The 19,649-nt window shown below is 41.4% G+C and overlaps 1 protein-coding gene across 3 annotated transcripts in view; it reads left to right on the top strand.

Annotated features, from left to right (window-relative positions):
* Positions 1–19,649, top strand: part of DGKQ (diacylglycerol kinase theta) — a 224,058-nt gene that overhangs the window by 185,676 nt on the left and 18,733 nt on the right. For all 3 annotated transcript variants that reach the window (XM_068105716.2, XM_068105715.2, XM_068105714.2), the window contains 3 exons: positions 14,479–14,648; positions 14,922–15,022; positions 15,422–15,568. In XM_068105716.2, the coding sequence (XP_067961817.2) occupies positions 14,479–14,648; positions 14,922–15,022; positions 15,422–15,568 (418 nt within the window). The remainder of the gene's footprint in view (positions 1–14,478; positions 14,649–14,921; positions 15,023–15,421; positions 15,569–19,649) is intronic.

The following is a 19,649-nucleotide window of genomic DNA, read 5'->3' as shown; positions in this document are numbered from 1 at the left end:
TATAAAATAATTACAGGGGAGGGCATGTACCTTTCACCATACTATAAGGGTGAAGGTATGTTTCTTGGGAGAGGATACTATAAACCTAAGAGACAACGAGGTGTAGGTCGTCAATTTCGAAATAAAGGAGATGGGATAATTGATACTCTAATGGGTATTGGTTCAACCATCCTTAAACATAAAGACCTAATTGGTTCAACTGCTTCTGCCGTGGGCTCCGTTGCGGGTGCTATAAAGAGTATAAAAGATGCTCAAAAGGAGTCTCATAAATTACAAGCAATCAAAGAAATAAAAAAAGGTAAAACTCAACTATCTTCACAAGAACGACAAAAAATCATTAAAATACTTGGGTCAGGGTTTCAACGATTTTAATACTATATAAATACAAGTATGGAAGCGATTGATAGTATCTATGATTTGGATGATACAATTATCATTTCAAACTCCACGAAAAAGGAAGACTATTTTAAGGTAAATGCTATAACAGGAACAGACTGGAATTCAAACGGAACAAAAAGTTTTGAAATAAATAATCAACAAACTTACTTGAATATAGCTGATAGTTTCTTGCTGTGTAAATTTAAATTCACTAAGGCTGCGAATAATACTAATGCTACACTCGTAAATGATTTCTTCTGGAAAATGTTTGATAGTGTTCGCCTGTATATTGGAACACAAGAGGTTGAAGCGGTTGATTATGTCTCTGCTACATCTGAAATGATGAAATTTACACTATATTCGTTTGGTGATAGAATGGGTAAGGGAGCTGTTGAATGTTTTATTCCTGATATGTCAACAGGTACAAACACAGACTCTGGTTATAGTCAAAGGAAGGCAATGTATAATGATGACACAAAACCAGAGAATAGTTTTACCATAGCAGTACCTCTGAAAGGTATATTTGGATTTTGTGATTATGACAAAGTTTTGTATGGTCTTAAAATTAGATTTCAACTACAAAGGAATGATAATGTAAATAGGTTGCTTTTTGGGGTTGAAAATGCTTTTGGAGACAACAATAAATTTGTTATTAATGATTTGTGTTGGTATATCAGTGAATATACTCCTAATCTTAAAACGGAAGAGATGTTAAATAGAAGACTTAACTCAAAGAAACCGCTAAATGTGTCATACCTTTAAAGAAGATGTCAACACGTTAAACTGGAACACACTACCTACACTTGGAATTTGGGTGTTCTTCAAGGAAAGCCACGATACCTCTGGCTCATTTTTAAAAAACCAGATGGAGAGGACGGTACTAATAAGAATAATGCGCTGAGTGATAATGCTAAGGTGAAACAACTTCGGGTTTCTCTTGATGGCACATTTTATCCGCGAGATAGATTGGAAATTGATTGGGAAAAAAATGATTATGCGGAAGCCTACAAGTCTTACCAAAAGGTGTGTGAAAGCAACGGTAATAATGATCCTATTTTGGCTATGGTTGCATTTCAAAAACTTTATACAATCCACGCAATTGACCTGAGTTCTCAAAAAGAAACTATAAAGTCTAAGAGAGTGGATACTTCTCTATACATTGAAAGAGGGGAGAGTGAAGAGGTTAATACATATTGTTTGCTTTTGGAGGAAACAGAATTACAGATTAATACAGATAATGGTGTTATGATTAATATCACATAGGTTTTTTCTCATAAATAAATGAATAGGAAAGAACCGGTATATGTTAATCAAATCAATCTTGATAAATTAACATCTTGTATTCAAAATCAAAAGCCTTGTATTATATTAATGTTAATACAATTCAAAGAAAAGGAGCTGTAAGAATTGATGTTTTACTCACACACACACAAGTAAAAACACTAAATGATACTGGTTCACTTAAAATTAAAATGACAAAACCTATGTTAAAGAAATATTCAATAGACGAGTCAAGAGGAGGATTTCTCCCATTTCTAATTCCTTTATTTGCTGGTTTAAGTGCGGCGGGAGCATTGACTGGTGGTATTTCAGCAGCGGTAAAAACTGCTAACGAAAGGAAGGCACAACTAAAAGCTCAAAAAGAATTGGAAAGACATAACAAGGAGTTGGAGAAACAAATTAGTGGAAGTGGTGTAATTGTAGATTTTGCTCAAAAACTTGAAAGTCTACCTGATAAAGCTAGATTGTTGGTTGGAGATATGCTTTCCTCTATCGCACAAGCGGGTGTTAAACTAACTAAACGGGGTAATGGATTGTATCTTTCTCATAAATAAATGGATAACTGGTTTAAACAATTTGGAAAGAATACAACGTCAAATATAGAACTAGCTAAGTATTGTAAAACACTAAAAATTGATAATGTGGTTATTTGTATGAGAGATGAATTAATACATATAAATAAGAATACAAAGAATATTATTATGAATTTAGACACACAGAATGGTTCTCATTGGGTTTGTATTCATAATAGTCAGTATAAATATTATTTTGATAGTTATGGTATGCCACCACCTGTTGAAGTAATACAATTCTTACAGAATGGTGTTTATCAAACATTTCAAGTTCAAGAAATTAATTCTAAATGTTGTGGTCAATTATGTTTATATGTATTATTTCAACTCAACAATAATGAAAATTTTTATGATATCATTTTTAATCTAATATAAATGACTTATGTTGGAAAAGATGGTTCTATCTTTGGAAAATCCTCTCAGGATATTGATTTATCAAATTATTATACAAAGGCACAGGCTGAATGACAAAAATATAGTGTAAGTAAAAATATTAATATGAAGAATACTTATAAATTAATCAATTATCCAAACCCTACAGATGCAAATGACTTAATTAGATTTAGTGATTTATCACAATATATATATTTAAAGAAAACAGCACGTTTTGTTAAACAAGTAAAATTTACAACCACAACACCTGGTTATACTGACCATACACCTTTCCTCATTGAATTTAACTACCTGCTTACAATTGAATTTTATAAAGAAGGACATATAGTTTTTTTTTTTTTTTTTTTTGTTTTTTTTTGTATACAAGATCGAGGCTCGTGAAAGAGCGAACATTAATCACACAGAAAGACAAACAGACACACAAAACAAATAACATCCGGAGCGGTACACAAGATGGGGAGAGAGGGGGAAGGACACAAACACAACATTTGAGAGCAGGGACCAAGAGACATGGAGACATCGAGAGAACTGTGGGAGGGAGAGGGCTTTTGGAGGGAGGCATGGGAAGGGGGGGGGGGGGGTGGGAGAGGTATAAAACATATGGACACTGCTAAGACTTCCAGGAAAGAAGTTGGAATTTCAAACAAGGTGGATCTGGGGTGAATTAGTGGGGGTAGAAAAGATCAAGGTTTTGGATGGGGGAAGATAAGAGATGGTGGTGAACAGCTGTTTTGAAGACCTGGAGGGAGGAGTGTGATTGAAGTGAGTGTGGGAGTTTGTTCCAGAGGCGGGAGAAAAGAGGAATGAAAGAGTGAAGGTGAGCAGAGAGCCGAGATTTCGGCAGTTTAACCATCAGAGGGTGGCTGGCAGATCTTGTGCGACCTGTAGGAATATTTGGGGGACAGAGCACAGAGAGAGCTGGGGGAGCAAGGCCGGAGAGGAGTCGGTAGAAGACAGAAAGACCACCTATGTGCCTGCGGTGAGTGAGTGAAAAGCCCTCAGAGATAGCTTCATCGCGGGAGATTCCAATGATTCTGAAAGCTTTGGATTCAACAGCGTGAAGCCGAGCCAGGTGTGAGGCAGGAGCACCAGCCCATAGGGGAGAACTGTATTCCATTGAGCTGCGGATGAAAGCCTTGTATGTGGTGAGGAGCTCAGGTGTGCCTAGGAAGGACTTCGCACGACGGAGGATGCCCAGTCGGCGACTGGCTTTGGAGGCCAGCTTGGAAATGTGGTTTTCCCAAGAAAGATCATGGCAGATGGTGAGACCCAAAATCTTGAGCGACAGAACTTCTTGGAGAGGATTGTTGAGAAAGTAGATGGGAGGGTTGTCCAGTCGATCTTTTCGGAGAGACATAGTAAGAGTGTGAGATTTGTCAGGATTGAAAGACATGTTCCACATGTTTGACCAGTCTGTGATTTTGTCCAGGTCTTCAGAGAGTGAGGAGGCTGCAGACTTCTGATCTGAGGGAAGAGGAATAGAGCGGCAGAGAGTGGAGTCATCAGCAAAGAGATACAGAGGATTTTCCAGAGAGTCGGAGAGATCATTGATAAAGACCAGAAAAAGCACAGGGCCCAGCACACTGCCTTGGGGAACTCCAGCCTGAACGGGAAGGGGAGATGAGAGAAATCCATTCAGGGCCACACGTTGACTACGACCAGAGAGGAAGTCCGCAAGCCATGCATGGAGATTTCCATGGATACCATAGGAGGAGAGTTTGGTGAGCAGAGCTGGGTGCCAGACCGTATCGAAGGCACGTGATATGTCAAGGGAGACAGCTCTGATTTCCTGTTTGGCATTGAGGACCTCCATCCATTGTTGAGACAGCAGAAGCAGCATGTCCAGAGTAGAGTGACCTGGTCTGAAACCAAATTGATGATCAGAGATCAAGCCATTGGAGAAGAGGAAAGATTTCATATCCGAAGCAATGATGGATTCCATGACTTTGCTGATAATTGGGAGCAGGCTGATTGGTCTGTAGTTGCAAGGATCTGTTTTTGCACCTTTTTTGTGTAAAGCGGTAATGTTTGCTGATTTCCAGGATGCTGGCAGATGACCTTGATAGGGTGAAAAGAACAGAGAGAGGGTGAGATAGAGCGGCAGAGCAGGATTTTAGGACCCGTGGGCTGATGCCATCTGGTCCAGTTGCAGAATCAGAGTCGAGGTTTGACAAAAACTCCTCCACCTTGTCAGGAGAGAAGGTCACAGAGTCCAGGAGCAGTTAGGTTCGACTGGGAAAGGTGGGAACAGAGAGAGATGGGTTTGGGACTAAGGATTTTGAGGCAAACACAGAGTTGAGGCATTCGGCTTTGTCACGTGCGATGTCAACTGTGTGGCCATTTGAGGTAAGGGAGGGGATGGAGGGGGAACAAACACCAGAAACGGACTTGACCAGACGCCACCAGGATTTGGAGGAAGGAGACAGGTTTGAGAGTTCATTCTTGAGTGAGGAGAGATCGTGCTTCCTGACACTCCTGAGGGTAGTTAATATGCGAATTAATAAATGGGGGTACGATATGCCTGATTTAGGGTATACAGTCATCCCTCGCTATATCGCGGTTCACTTTTCGCGGATTCGGTACATCGCGGTTTTTTCTCGCTAGTATATGTAAAATTATATCGCGGATTTTTCGCTATATCGCGGGATTTTGCGGTATAAATGTATTTTTATATACTATTATTTTAAATATTTTTGTGGTAAAATAAGCATTTTCTAGCCTAAAAAATTAAAAAACGTAAAGAAATAAGAAAAATACAGTATTTAAAACATATTACAAGAAATAAAATACTGTACATAGTGTACAGTAGAAGGGTAGACAAAGAGTCGTGCGTATGGAAAACGCCAGTACATTCATCATCGTCATCACCTTCATCGTCATCAGTACTGCACAGCTAATTCATCATCATCTTCATCACGCAAGTTGTAGTATTGAAGAGCCGGGGCTCTTGCTTGATACGGACGAAATGACGGGCAAGACACAAACTCGTCCGAGAAGATATTTATTCTCAAAACCAACTCGGGAACACTGAAAAGCCCATTTATCGGGCTGCATTATAAAGCACAACCAGAAACCGAAAGCCACGCCTCTCAAGCGTGGCGTGCTTCGGTGAATCGGTGGTCACGTGATCAACAGGTGTAGCTGATTATACCCGCAAAGCGCGGCACGCTTTAGCGGTCACGTGACCAGCCACTCTCGCGCCGGGAATCCCCGCCGGTGACGTCACCGGCTGGAGCAAGGAGATTCTGATGCTGGTCTTGCTTGGGGAACCCATGGGTAGCTACAGTATCTTCAATGGTGAGTACCCATTAGAATTTTATATGTTGTTAAAATTACGTATGTTTAAGAGTGTAAAAAGTGTTTAAGAGTATAGGAAGTGTTTATAAGAGTATGGGAAAGGTTAATAAGAGTGTGGGGAGTTCATAATGCTTTAAAATATATATTAAAAAAATATATATATATGGTCGCTACTTCGCGGATTTTCGTTTATCGCGGGGGGTTCTGGAACGTAACCCCCGCGATAAACGAGGGTTCACTGTAATTGGTCTTTTTCAATAAACATAGAAGACCTACATGATTTGAATCAGTCTCGTAAAGAAGAATATTATCCACTTGGTGAGGATAAGGATTTATGTGGAAGTACAATTAATAAACAACAAATACATGGTTTTAAGAAAAGAAAAATATATGATAGTATAGCGATGGTTAGCATGACAAAGAAGGAAGGTCATGAGATAAGGATAGAAAGCCGAGGAATACAAACCGATTTGGTAGTGGGAAGATGGGGTGGTATTACCTGTCATAATATTAATCTCACATATATTTCTGATACATAAATGGCAGGAAGAAGACTACAAGAGAATTATAATTTTTGTATTCAAGGATACCTACAAGAAAAGGGTGCTCGGTATTACATACCTTATGATTTGGAGCATATACATGGGAATTTTGTCATAAAAAACTGGCCTTATACTGATATTGTTAAACCCACAAATAGAGACTTGTTTAAAGTATTAAATAAAAATGAACTTCTCAAAGTTATGAAATATAAAACTCTTTTAGAAATCGTCAACAAATCTTATTGGTATCCTATTATGAAAAATAATTATTGATACAAGAATATCTCAAAATCCAGATGAGTATATGTATAATATTCTTTGGGGTTCAAACTCAAGGGTAGCAAGGGATGAGGAAGGAGTTGAAAAAGAGAAGGAGGAAAGAGAGAAAAAGGAGAAGGAGGAAAGGGAGAAAAAGGAGGAGGAAAGGGAGAAAAAGGAGAAGGAGGAAAGGGCGAAAAAGGAGGAGGAAAGGGAGAAAAAGAAAAAGGAGGAAAGGGAGAAAAAGGAGAAGGAGGAAAGGGAGAAAAAGGAGAGGGAGGAGAGGGAGGAAAGGGAGAAAAGAGAGAAGGAAGAGAGGGAGGAAAGGGAGAAAAGAGAGAAGGAGGAGAGGGAGCAAAGAGGGAGGAAAAATATAAAAAGATGGAAATCAGTGAGATTAATAAAAGATTGAAGGTATTACAGCAAATAAATCAAACTCAACGCACTGAGGAGGAAAATAAAGAAATGAGAAGTCTAATGAAAATATTATTTTCAAGAATAACGATGTCAATGTCTTCAGTTTCAGGGAGGAGATTTAAACGAGAAAGTGGGGATAAAGAAGAAGAAGAAGGAAAAGATTATGTGGTTGATGATGTCGGTGTAATTGACTTTAGTTAGTTTTATTTGTAAATAAATGGAGGAGAGAGTGAAGGCATTCCTTAGGATACTTTATGTTTTAAAAATAAAGATTGAAATGTATATGTTGAAAACCAAAAAGGTTTTGATCCTCTGTCGGAATTTTTCTGATAAATAAATATGAGTTATTGTCTCAAATGTAAAAAGAAAACTAAATCTAAAAATATCTCTTATGTTAAAGCTAAAAATAATAGAGTTTATCAAAAAGGAATATGTCAAGTGTGTGGCTCTAAAAAGTGCCAATTCATCTCTCCTAAAAGTGGAGGAGACATACAAAAGTTTCTGTCAGGAAGTAAATTTACAACAACTGGAATTCCAGGGGAATTACACCTTCCAGGGTATTCTTTCTGTGGTCCAGGAACAAACTTGGATAAAAGATTAGATGAGGCTGACAATCCTAAACCTTGGTCTAAACCTATAAATAGGGTTGATGAAGTGTGTATGAAGCATGATATTGCTTATGGGAATACCACTACATTGGATGAAAAACATGAAGCAGACAGAGAAATGTTGTATAATTTGTCCTTGACACGAAATCCGGCATTGAGAGAGAAAGTTGATAGGTTTATTGTGAAAAAAATGATAAGTGTTAAATTGAAACTTGGTCTTGGTTATTCCCCAAAAAACTATTAAACTCCAATGATGTTATCAAGACTGAGGAGCTTTTGGCTAATGAATTACATAGACCTATAATCACAAAGTTTAAAAGAAGGAAAGTTTATTCTAAATACACTGACCACATATGGTCCGCTGATTTAATCGAACTAAATAATGATAAGGGACACAGGTATGCTTTAACCGTTATTGATTTGAGGAGTAGATTTGCCTGGGTTGTTCCTTTGAAAAACAAGAGAGGTAATACTTTAATGTTAGCCTTTAAGCTAATATTTGATAGAAATAAAAGGAAACCAAAGAAGTTATGGACCGATGAGGGAACAGAGTTCTATAACAAAATATACACAAAGAATTAAGTTAAGCACCCCTACACAACGAATTAAGGTAAGCACCCCCTAATATATATTCTTTGTGTATATGTATACATTGGCATATATTCTAAGGTATGTGAGATCAAATAATGATTGGTATGACATTAGCAATTATCCATTGATGAAATTGAGTGATCAAAGTGAAAAAAAGTGATTGGTTGAGTCAGTGATCCGATCACGTGGGTCCTACACACGTTATTGACGCAAAGATCGCTAGAGGTCTTCTCAGAACAATGACTGTACGTTAGAAAACATAAACGTCATCCACACTGTCCGTGATGGACCTATAGCTCCATACTTAAATTGAGGTGAAAATATGCCTAAAATTCCCAAAAAATTTCACCTTAAATTATTCAGAATAAAATATTGAAAACGGCATGATTGTTATGTTTTTATGTGACCATAATATCACTTCTCCAGAAAATATAGCAATATCATGGGTATATTACACTGTTTTGACGACAACAAACTTGTAATGTGCGAGGTTGTAAAAAAACGGGGGGGGTGCTTAACTTAATTCTTTGTGTATATTTATGAAATTTCTTAAAGGGAAGGGTATTAAATTATACAGCACCTTTAATGAAGGAAAAGCAGTTGTTATTGAGCGTTTTAATCGTACTTTGAAAGAGAGGCTATATAAAAAATTCACACAACTCGGTTCTCAAAAATGGGTGTATTTAATTCAGGATATTGTAGATGATTACAACAATACAGTTCATTCATCAACAAAATCAAAACCATCGGAAACATTTACAAAATTAGAATATGAAAAGGAGATTAATTTGAGAAAGCCCAAGTTTAAAGTTGGTGATATTGTAAGAATATACAAATGGAAAAGTCATTTTGAGAAAGGTTATACACAAAAATGGACTCGTGAATTATTTAAAATCATTGATGTAATGGATACAGTCCCTTGGACCTACAAATTATATGATTTAAATGGAGAAGAAATCTTGGGTTCATTTTACTCACAAGAATTACAAAAAACACAAGTAAGCAGATAATACCCTTGAAAATAATAAATAAATAAATAAAATGTAATGGGGATACGTTTTTAAATCTGTGAACCCCAAACACAGAATCCCTCAACGCTCCAGTTGGGGCTTAACTTTTGTGTGTGTGTGTATGTGTGTGAGAGTCATAATAATATACAAACCCTAACCCAACCCCATCCCTAACCCAAACCCATCCCTAACCCAAACCCATCCCTAACCCAAACCCATCCCTAACCCAACCCCATCCCTAACCCAACCCATCCCTAACCCAACCCCATCCCTAACCCAACCCCATCCCTAACCCAACCCAATCTCATCCCTAACCCAACCCCATCCCTAACCCAACCCCATCCCTAACCCAAACCCATCCCTAACCCAACCCCATCCCTAACCCAAACCCATCCCTAACCCAACCCCATCCCCATCCCTAACCCAACCCATCCCTAACCCAACCCCATCCCCATCCCTAACCCAACCCCATCCCTAACCCAACCCCATCCCTAACCCAACCCCATCCCTAACCCAACCCCATCCCTAACCCAACCCCATCCCTAACCCAACCCCATCCCTAACCCAACCCCATCCCTAACCCAACCCATCCCTAACCCTCACATTCAAAATCCCAACCCTAACCCAATCCCATCCCTAACCCAACCCCAACCCTAACCCTCACATTCAAAATCCCAACCCTAACCCAACCCCATCCCTAACCCAACCCCATCCCTAACCCTCACATTCAAAATCCCACCCAAACCCTAACATAATCTTTCTTTTCTTCTTTTTTTAAAATACGTATTTCTTTTTTTTTTTTTCCTCTTCCCACCAATTCTGTCTTTCAAGGCTTTCAAGTTTGAAGAAGTAGAAATGGGAAGAAAGAATTTTCCAGCATTTTCTTCCTCGAACTTTCTTGATATTGCTTAAATCAAGCGTCATTAAACAAAGAACATTGTTCATTGCTTTAGAATCCAAAGAGTCTCCAAGATGGACCCCACAGGTAGAGTCTCCAAAATAAAACCAACTTTCCAAGTTCCCAAGGTATAACCACATTCCTGTTGAGCCTCCAAGATAGGTATCACATTCCGAGTCATCAAAACAAAACCCCCATTCCGAGTCTCCAAAAATATAACCATCTTTCCAAGTCCCCAAGGTAGAACCACAATTTTCAGAAATATTGGGGGTTTCCGTGATAAGTCTCACATAGTATAACTGCGGACCATCAGGGAGAACTCTCCTTGCCCAATTTTTTAGGGTTTCTATGATGTGTCTCACATAGTATAACTGCGGACCATTAGGGAGAACTCTCCTTGCCCAATTTTTTAGGGTTTCTATGATGTGTCTCACATAGTATAACTGCGGACCATCAGGGAGAATTCCCGTTTCCCAATTTTTTAGGGTTTCTATGATGTGTCTCACATAGTATAACTGCGGACCATCAGGGAGAATTCCCATTTCACAATTTTTTAGGGTTTCTATGATGTGTCTCACATAGTATAACTGCGGACCATCAGGGAGAACTCTCCTTGCCCAATTTTCAGAAATTTGTGGGTCTCCAATGTATGACTTGTATTCTGGCTCATCAAGGTAGAACTTGTTCAGTGGGTTTTGTTTTGATAACTCACAACAAGTATCATCATGGTAAAACTCTTTTTCAGGATTTTGTGGATCTCCAAGGTATAACTCTTTGGCTGGGTCATCAAGGTAGAACTCGTTCTGGGGGTCTTGGTTGTTCAAAATGTCTTCAAACAAAAAAATAACTTCATCCCAAGTTGTGTTAAAAGCAGAATTTTCATTTCGTATCTCAGATACAATTTCCTGTGAAAGAAAATAACAATGTATTAATTTAATACAATATTTTTATTTGTATAAATCAAGCTCTATGAATATTAAAATAAACTTTGTTAACTCTTTCACGAGTCTCATCTAAAAAAAAATAAAAAATAAATAAATAAATAAATAAATAAATAAACAAACTTACCTCCATCGATAAGAGGTTCGAGTCCAGTTCATCAATCTGAAGGTTGAGTTCTACACAGGTAGTAGGACTCCAAGGAATAGAAAAGTTATCCCATTCCATTTCGGCATAGTAGTCCATTCTCAAGTGAAGCAGAAAGCGTGTTTGAAAAAGCCTGTGTGGTCGGTGCCTTTTATAAGGACTGGGTGTGTCATTTCCTGTGGAAATTCCCTGGGCGTGTCTTAACTGGAAATGATGTGATGGAAATTCCCTGAAAATGATGTAATGTATTACCTGGAAATGATACAATGCTGAAGAGTTTATAAAGTGGGTGGGACTTAGCAAAAGTGGGCGGGGCATAGTAAAAAGTGGGCGTGGTTTACGAAAAAGTGGGCGGGGCTTAGTAAAAGGTGGGCGTGTTTCCCCAAAAAAAATGGGCGGGGCTTACCAAAAAGTGGACGGAGCTCAACAAAAGGTGGGCAGAGCCTACCAAAAAGTGTGTGGCACTGGAGGCGCTCAAACAAGAACATTGAGGGAGGTTTATCATTTTATCTCAGCTCAGTTAAAATATCTTAATAAAGAACCAAACTCAAACATCTTTTTTGTTAATATATTAGATGGTGAAGGGAGTGGCAAGAGAATTAAATTATTTCCCACACATAAACAAATATTTGTATGATCGATGTTTGAGTGGTCTACTCGGGATCATTGATAGTAAGAGTACCATAAGACCAAGGGGGAATCATTGTTTGAGTGTCAAAAGGCTAAAAGGTTCATAAAGAGGTGAGAGGAAAATTAACAGTAAGTGAATGGGTCGATGTTTGAGTGGGTCAAAGATAATCTGCCAAATGATATGTAGAAGAAGGATTATAGGTCTATAAGGGAAAACAAATATTTGTAGTGTTTGAGTGGTCTAATGAACAACATTAAGGATAGGTACTATAGACAAAAGGTTCATAAAGATTCGGGTGGGAGAAATAGAGGTGTTAATGGGCAATGAGGTTAAGAGGAAATTAACATGTAAGTCAATGGGAAAATGAGAGTGTCCCAGAAGCAACATATATACACTACTCCCATGAGTGTGCTGTTTCTCATCCATCACCGTGAGTGCCACTGTTTCCCATCCATCCCCATGAGTGTGCTGTTTCTCATCCATCACCGTGAGTGCCACTGTTTCCCATCCATCCCCATGAGTGTGCTGTTTCTCATCCATCACCGCGAGTGCCACTGTTTCCCATCCATCCCCATGAGTGTGCTGTTTCTCATCCATCACCGTGAGTGCCACTGTTTCCCATCCATCCCCATGAGTGTGCTATTTCTCATCCATCACCGTGAGTCCACCGTTTCCCATCCATCCCCATGAGTGTGCTGTTTCTCATCCATCACCGTGAGTGCCACTGTTTCCCATCCATCCCCATGAGTGTGCTGTTTCTCATCCATCACCATGAGTGCCACTGTTTCCCATCCATCCCCATGAGTGTGCTGTTTCTCATCCATCACCGTGAGTCCAATGTTACCCATCCATCCCCATGAGTGTGCTGTTTCTCATCCATCACCGTGAGTGCCACTGTTTCCCATCCATCCCCATGAGTGTGCTGTTTCTCATCAATCACCGTGAGTGCCACTGTTTCCCATCCATCCCCATGAGTGTGCTGTTTCTCATCCATCACCGTGAATGCCACTGTTTCCCATCCATCCCCATGAGTGTGCTGTTTCTCATCCATCACCGTGAGTGCCACTGTTTCCCATCCATCCCCATGAGTGTGCTGTTTCTCATCCATCACCGTGAGTGCCACTGTTTCCCATCCATCCCCATGAGTGTGCTGTTTCTCATCCATCACCGTGAATGCCACTGTTTCCCATCCATCCCCATGAGTGTGCTGTTTCTCATCCATCACTGTGAGTGTGCTGTTTCCCATCCATCCCCATGAGTGTGCTGTTTCTCATCCATTACTGTGAGTGCCACTGTTTCCCATCCATCCCCATGAGTGTGCTGTTTCTCATCCATCACTGTGAGTGTGCTGTTTCCCATCCATCCCCATGAGTGTGCTGTTTCTCATCCATCACCGTGAGTGCCACTGTTTCCCATCCATCCCCATGAGTGTGCTGTTTCCCATCCATCCCCATGAGTGTGCTGTTTCTCATCCATCACCGTGAGTGCCACTGTTTCCCATCCATCCCCATGAGTGTTCTGTTTCTCATCCATCACCGTGAGTGCCACTGTTTCCCATCCATCCCCATGAGTGTGCTGTTTCTCATCCATCACCGTGAGTGCCACTGTTTCCCATCCATCCCCATGAGTGTGCTGTTTCCCATCCATCCCCATGAGTGTGCTGTTTCTCATCAATCACCATGAGTGCCACTGTTTCCCATCCATCCCCATGAGTGTGCTGTTTCTCATCCATCACCGTGAGTGCCACTGTTTCCCATCCATCCCCATGAGTGTGCTGTTTCTCATCAATCACCATGAGTGTGCTGTTTCCCATCCATCCCCATGAGTGTGCTCTTTCTCATCCATCACTGTGAGTGTGCTGTTTCCCATCCATCCCCATGAGTGTGCTGTTTCTCATCCATCACTGTGAGTGCCACTGTTTCCCATCCATCCCCATGAGTGTGCTGTTTCTCATCCATCACTGTGAGTGTGCTGTTTCCCATCCATCCCCATGAGTGTGCTGTTTCTCATCCATCACCGTGAGTGCCACTGTTTCCCATCCATCCCCATGAGTGTGCTGTTTCTCATCCATCACCGTGAGTGCCACTGTTTCCCATCCATCCCCATGAGTGTGCTGTTTCTCATCCATCACCGTGAGTGCCACTGTTTCCCATCCATCCCCATGAGTGTGCTGTTTCTCATCCATCACCGTGAGTGCCACTGTTTCCCATCCATCCCCATGAGTGTGCTGTTTCTCATCCATCACCGTGAGTACCACTGTTTCCCATCCATCCCCATGAGTGTGCTGTTTCTCATCCATCACCGTGAGTGCCACTGTTTCCCATCCATCCCCATGAGTGTGCTGTTTCTCATCCATCACCGTGAGTGCCACTGTTTCCCATCTATCCACGCGGGTGCGCTGTTTGCCATCCATCCAAGAAGCTGCTCTTTTTCCAATCCATCCACGTGAGTGTCCTGTGTCTCACCTCATCCGGGGCGGTTGCCAAAATTGACGAACCCTCTGATCGGATGTGCAGGGAACGACCTGGCACGTGTACTCCGCTGGGGTCCTGGATATACGGGCGAGGACCCTTCTTCCATTCTCAATGCTGTGCAGGAGGCAGATGTTGTACATATGGATCGCTGGACTGTTTTGCTTGACTCGCAGTTTGTTGAACAGGCCGAGGGGAACTCCGCTGTGCCACAGGTCCGTGATCTTTCCTTGTACTCGTGATTTCTAAAAGGAAGAGTAAAAAGGATCTCGAGGAGGGATGGACCGGAGGGTTTCGAAGCTGATTTATAGTTGGAGAAGATTAAGAGAACGAAGTGTTCTAGTTATGGTTGTTTTATTATTTTATCCTAAAAAGTTTCACATTAAATTGATGTTTTGCTATGAAAATGAAAATTCATTGATGGTGCTGCAGACATGGTCATTGTTGGAATGATGCGTTTCCCAAGAGGTTTTTGTCCCTCTCATCAGATTGTACAGATGAATAATTATCTCGGGATTGGAGTCGATGCCGATTTGAGCCTCTGCTTTCACAACGCTCGTGAGGAAGAGCCAGCCAAGTTCAACAGCAGGTACTCAAATTAACCTCCATACTTTCACCATCACCAGGAATTTGTGGAATTTTTTCCAGTATATTTGTCGAACGAGGAAAATCGCTCTCACTGCGAGGTCCGAGGACATGCTTTTATCCCTGTTGAGTCGAGTGCACTGAACGGGCGAATATTCAATTTGCAAAGCACTTTGGGAAGATGGATTGTGGGTCTTTCTTGACTTCCATTAAGGAGCTCACATTGGTGGAATGTGGATATATGATCGTAAAAGGCTTCGACATTTGTAAGACCCTTTGCTTAGCCTCAAGTGGTGGATTTTTAAAATAAGTATCGGGACGTGTTGCCATCCGTTTAATTTCTTGTGGAGGTGTTTCACACCAACCTATTGAGCCACCTGTACACGCACTTTCGCTGCTGCAGGTTCCACAACAAAGGGGTTTACCTGAAAGTGGGCCTACAAAAGATGTCTTCTAGTCGAAGTTTGCACAGGGACATCAAGATACAGGTTGATGGGGTGGACATAGACCTGCCAGGAATAGAGGGTCTCATACTTCTCAACATTCCAAGGTATGACAATGTTTTCTTTTTCTTTTATAAGTGTTGGAGCTCATGGAAGAGCAGAATGAAAGGGGAAAATGGATCAACGGACAAAATGGGGCAAAGGAGAAATGATGAGACAAAAACAAATGGATGCACAAACAGCACAAGGACAGGAGATTAGAAAAGGATGACAACTGGGTCTGAGTGGGACGGCAATGAAAGAATGCAGGTGAGCGTTTACTTTAACCTTGGGAAGCCAACAAGGGTAGGGCATCTGTCGGAACACCTGTGACCTAGTGGGACACGGATTGAACAGAGAGTGTCAAAGACTGACTGGTCTACAGTTCAAACGCCTGGTTTTGCCACCATTGTTATGAATTGGGGATGGAATCTGGGTCTGAGGTACAACTTCTACCTGCTGCACAATGTCGGAAGATAGTCCTAAGTAAATGATCTGGAAAAGAAGAAAAAAGCAGAGAAACAGGAAACGATGAGGCAGATGAACAGTTTATGAGTACGAGGAAATTGATGACGTCACAAACGGGTAGTGTTGGAAGAGTTAAGATTGGCTGGGAATTTTTCCTCCTTAGCAGAAGGAAAATTCAGATGCTGTTGGATGTTTTCAATGAGGAGGTATATAGGAAGAAAGGGAGTTAGAAGCCTTGGCCCTTGTGACGAGGACAGCGTTAAAGCATTCATCCTTGGTATGAGCAGCGCTCGTCATGACTCCGTCCAAGGAGCGGACGAGGAGCATGTTCCGTCGACAACCGACACCGTTTTTGTGGATGATGAAAAACTTGAGAGTTTGGATTCCAGGTAGGCCTGAATCTTAATTCTGTCACGTTTGAGAATAAAAACACAATTGTTACAAACTTTTCAGAGAGACTGCATGTTCCCATCATTGGGTTTGCCTTTCCAGAAGTCGAACCGCTTAATGGTAATTGCTGGATCGTTGTACCAGAGATGTTGGGCGGGATAGCTGAAGGCAAGAAGGTAAGACCTGATTGATTGGAGAGATTCAATTATTGAGAAACGAGTCCCAAGCACTCTATCCAGAGATGAAGAGTTAGTGCACAAATAAGTGGAAGAAACGGTGGCTTGCAGGCCCGAGCAGTCTGCCTGATTAAATTGCCAGACACCGTGCCGTGGTTCATTCCTGAAGCCTACCTGGGAGACGGACGCTCTCAAGAAGACGTGATCTGAGGAGCTAAATGAAGCCGACGCAGAGTAGGAGAGGTTGAAGGGAAAGTCGGAATGATGAAGTCAAACCCTAAAGAGGGTCAGACAGTTTGGGGAAATGTGGGTTGGGAATCCAGCAGATTTGATGGTCAAGAAAAAGTTTTGCATTTCATTCTCACAAACTCCTCATATGAGGATGTACAGCTGGTTGTCCTGTGTGCGTTTATGTTGTGGACATTTCATAAAGAGTCGGTCATTGTGTGCCAATCTTTCTGACTTGGTTATTCTTCCCTCTGAATATTTAAAAACAGTATTTGACATTTTTGAGCATGACATCAACTTATTGCATTTATGTCACTAAAGAGATTTTTTTTTTTTTTGAGTGAGGGCATTACCGGTGGCAAAGAATAAAGGTCGACTGACTGAAAATGGTAATGTGTGATGGTGTTTTACATGTTTAAAAGGGGCCTGAACAGTCTTCAGAGAAGCTAACAAGGTGTCAGGTTGATATCACGGTTTGCACACATCATTAAAACTCATTAAAAGTCATTAGATTTGGGAATTTGGGAAAAATTGCATTCTGAATATGCGTGCAAAGTCACTCGTCTTTGACTAGCACCACAGCGCAATGTGTGTCCTCGATACGAGACCGGAACTCCTCACCACCACGTAATCCAAAACACCTCACCACCACATAATTTAAATCACCTTACCACCATGTAATCCAAAACACCTCACCACCACATAATTTAAATCACCTTACCACCATGTAATCCAAAACACCTCACCACCACATAATTTAAATCACCTTACCACCTTGTAATCCATAACACCTCACCACCACATAATTTAAATCACCTTACCACCATGTAATCCAAAACACCTCACCACCACATAATTGAAAACACCTCACCACCATGTAATTCAAAACACCTCACCACCATGTAATCCAAAACACCTCACCTCCATGTAATTCAAAACACCTCACCACCATGTAATCCAAAACACCTCACCACCATGTAATCCAAAACACCTCACCACCATGTAATTCAAAACACCTCACTACCATGTAATCCAAAACACCTCACCACCATGTAATCCAAAACACCTCACCATCATGTAATCCAAAACACCTCACCACCATGTAATCCAAAACACCTCACCACCATGTAATCCAAAACACCTCACCACCACATAATTGAAAACACCTCACCACCATGTAATTCAAAACACCTCACCACCATGTAATCCAAAACACCTCACCTCCATGTAATTCAAAACAGCTCACCACCATGTAATCCAAAACACCTCACCACCATGTAATCCAAAACACCTCACCACCATGTAATTCAAAACACCTCACTACCATGTAATCCAAAACACCTCACCACCATGTAATCCAAAACACCTCACCATCATGTAATCCAAAACACCTCACCACCACGTGATTCAAAACCACCACAACGTTATTAAAAACACTTCACAACCGCGGAAACAAAAGTTTCAGGGAGTAGTTCAGTGACAACACAGACACTGCCCAGATATGTAGATATATAGATAAATGACTCTACCTGAGTTGCTGTTTTGTCATGGTTTACACCAATCATAATTAAAACAATCATAATGCACAAATGTATTTGTAATATTCGTCATATTACATTTTATAAACAATTGAAGTTGAAAACTTAAGTTGAAAAAAAAAAAACAATTCCCCAAAAAATATATAAAATAAAATATTGGAATTTTTTTCAAAAAAATACCCTTAGGACATACCGACGGGAGAGATATGTGCATACCACAAGTTTGGTACGATTTCACAAAAGTTTGAGGGAGTAGTTCAGTGACAATGACAACACAAGACAAGACGACACAACACAAACACTGCACAGATATATATATATATATATATATACATATATATATATATATATACATATATATTATTAAAAGAATTAATTAATTAATATACCAAAACACTAACCTCATCACCCGTCTGCTCACTAATAGCTCTCGGTGCGCCAATTCCCGTCCAAAGCCCGGCTTCGTAAAGCCAAGCAATGGATGCTGGTTGTTCTGTGCCAGTGGCTGGCTGCATCCTGCCTTCGGTGCAGGGAAGGAGGTTTACCCGGCCCGAGATCCCACGCACCTTCTCGGCACGGAGCCATCCAATGCCCCGATCTCGACCTGCCGGCACGTCTCACCAAAAAGTGGTCGCCATGACGACCCTTTCTATCGGGCTGCCAGCTCCGCCTAGTGGAGCCTGGACGCGGCCGTTCAAAGCGAGGCCCGGCACGCACCGAGGGCCTGCTTCGGCTAAAAGTCGCTCTAACCTCTAACCCGTGTAACGTCGATGCTTCACCTGGACGCTTACACCCCGCAGCCCGTTCCTTGCTCACACATCCAGCCGTGCCCATGCTCCTCGTACCTTTCCTTACACACCCAGGTACACTCATTCCACTCACAGCCTTGGTCACACACCTGACCACCGAACACTTTGGCACACATTCGTCGCTCGCACACCTCACCAATACACCTCTTCGCGCCCCCTCCTCGGTCACCTCCTCTGTGACAATCACAGGTGTGCTCTCATTCGCACACCCAACCACGTGCCTCACCACCAACTCCAGCGTGCATTCCCACTCACGCTCTACCATTCCAGGTGTGCATCCTTCCATCCCAGGTGTACATCCTCGCTCACCTGTCACAACTAACTCACGCTCCATGTCACTCTCACTACTTTCACCTCCACTCGTGACAACGCACTCACCCTTACTCTTGACAGCACACTCTTTCCCCATGCACCTGTCCGTCACACACCTTTCTCGCACACACTCTCCCGTTACACCCTCTGTAACACTCACCACAGGTGGGCACTCTTCCTTACTTCTGACAGCGCACTCTTTCCTCATGCACCTGTCCGTCACACACC

This window comes from Myxine glutinosa, chromosome 2, assembly GCF_964187855.1.
Source record: "Myxine glutinosa chromosome 2, kmMyxGlut1.1, whole genome shotgun sequence".
NCBI classification, from domain to species: domain Eukaryota; kingdom Metazoa; phylum Chordata; class Myxini; order Myxiniformes; family Myxinidae; genus Myxine; species Myxine glutinosa.
This window is presented reverse-complemented; position numbering and strand designations above follow the sequence as displayed.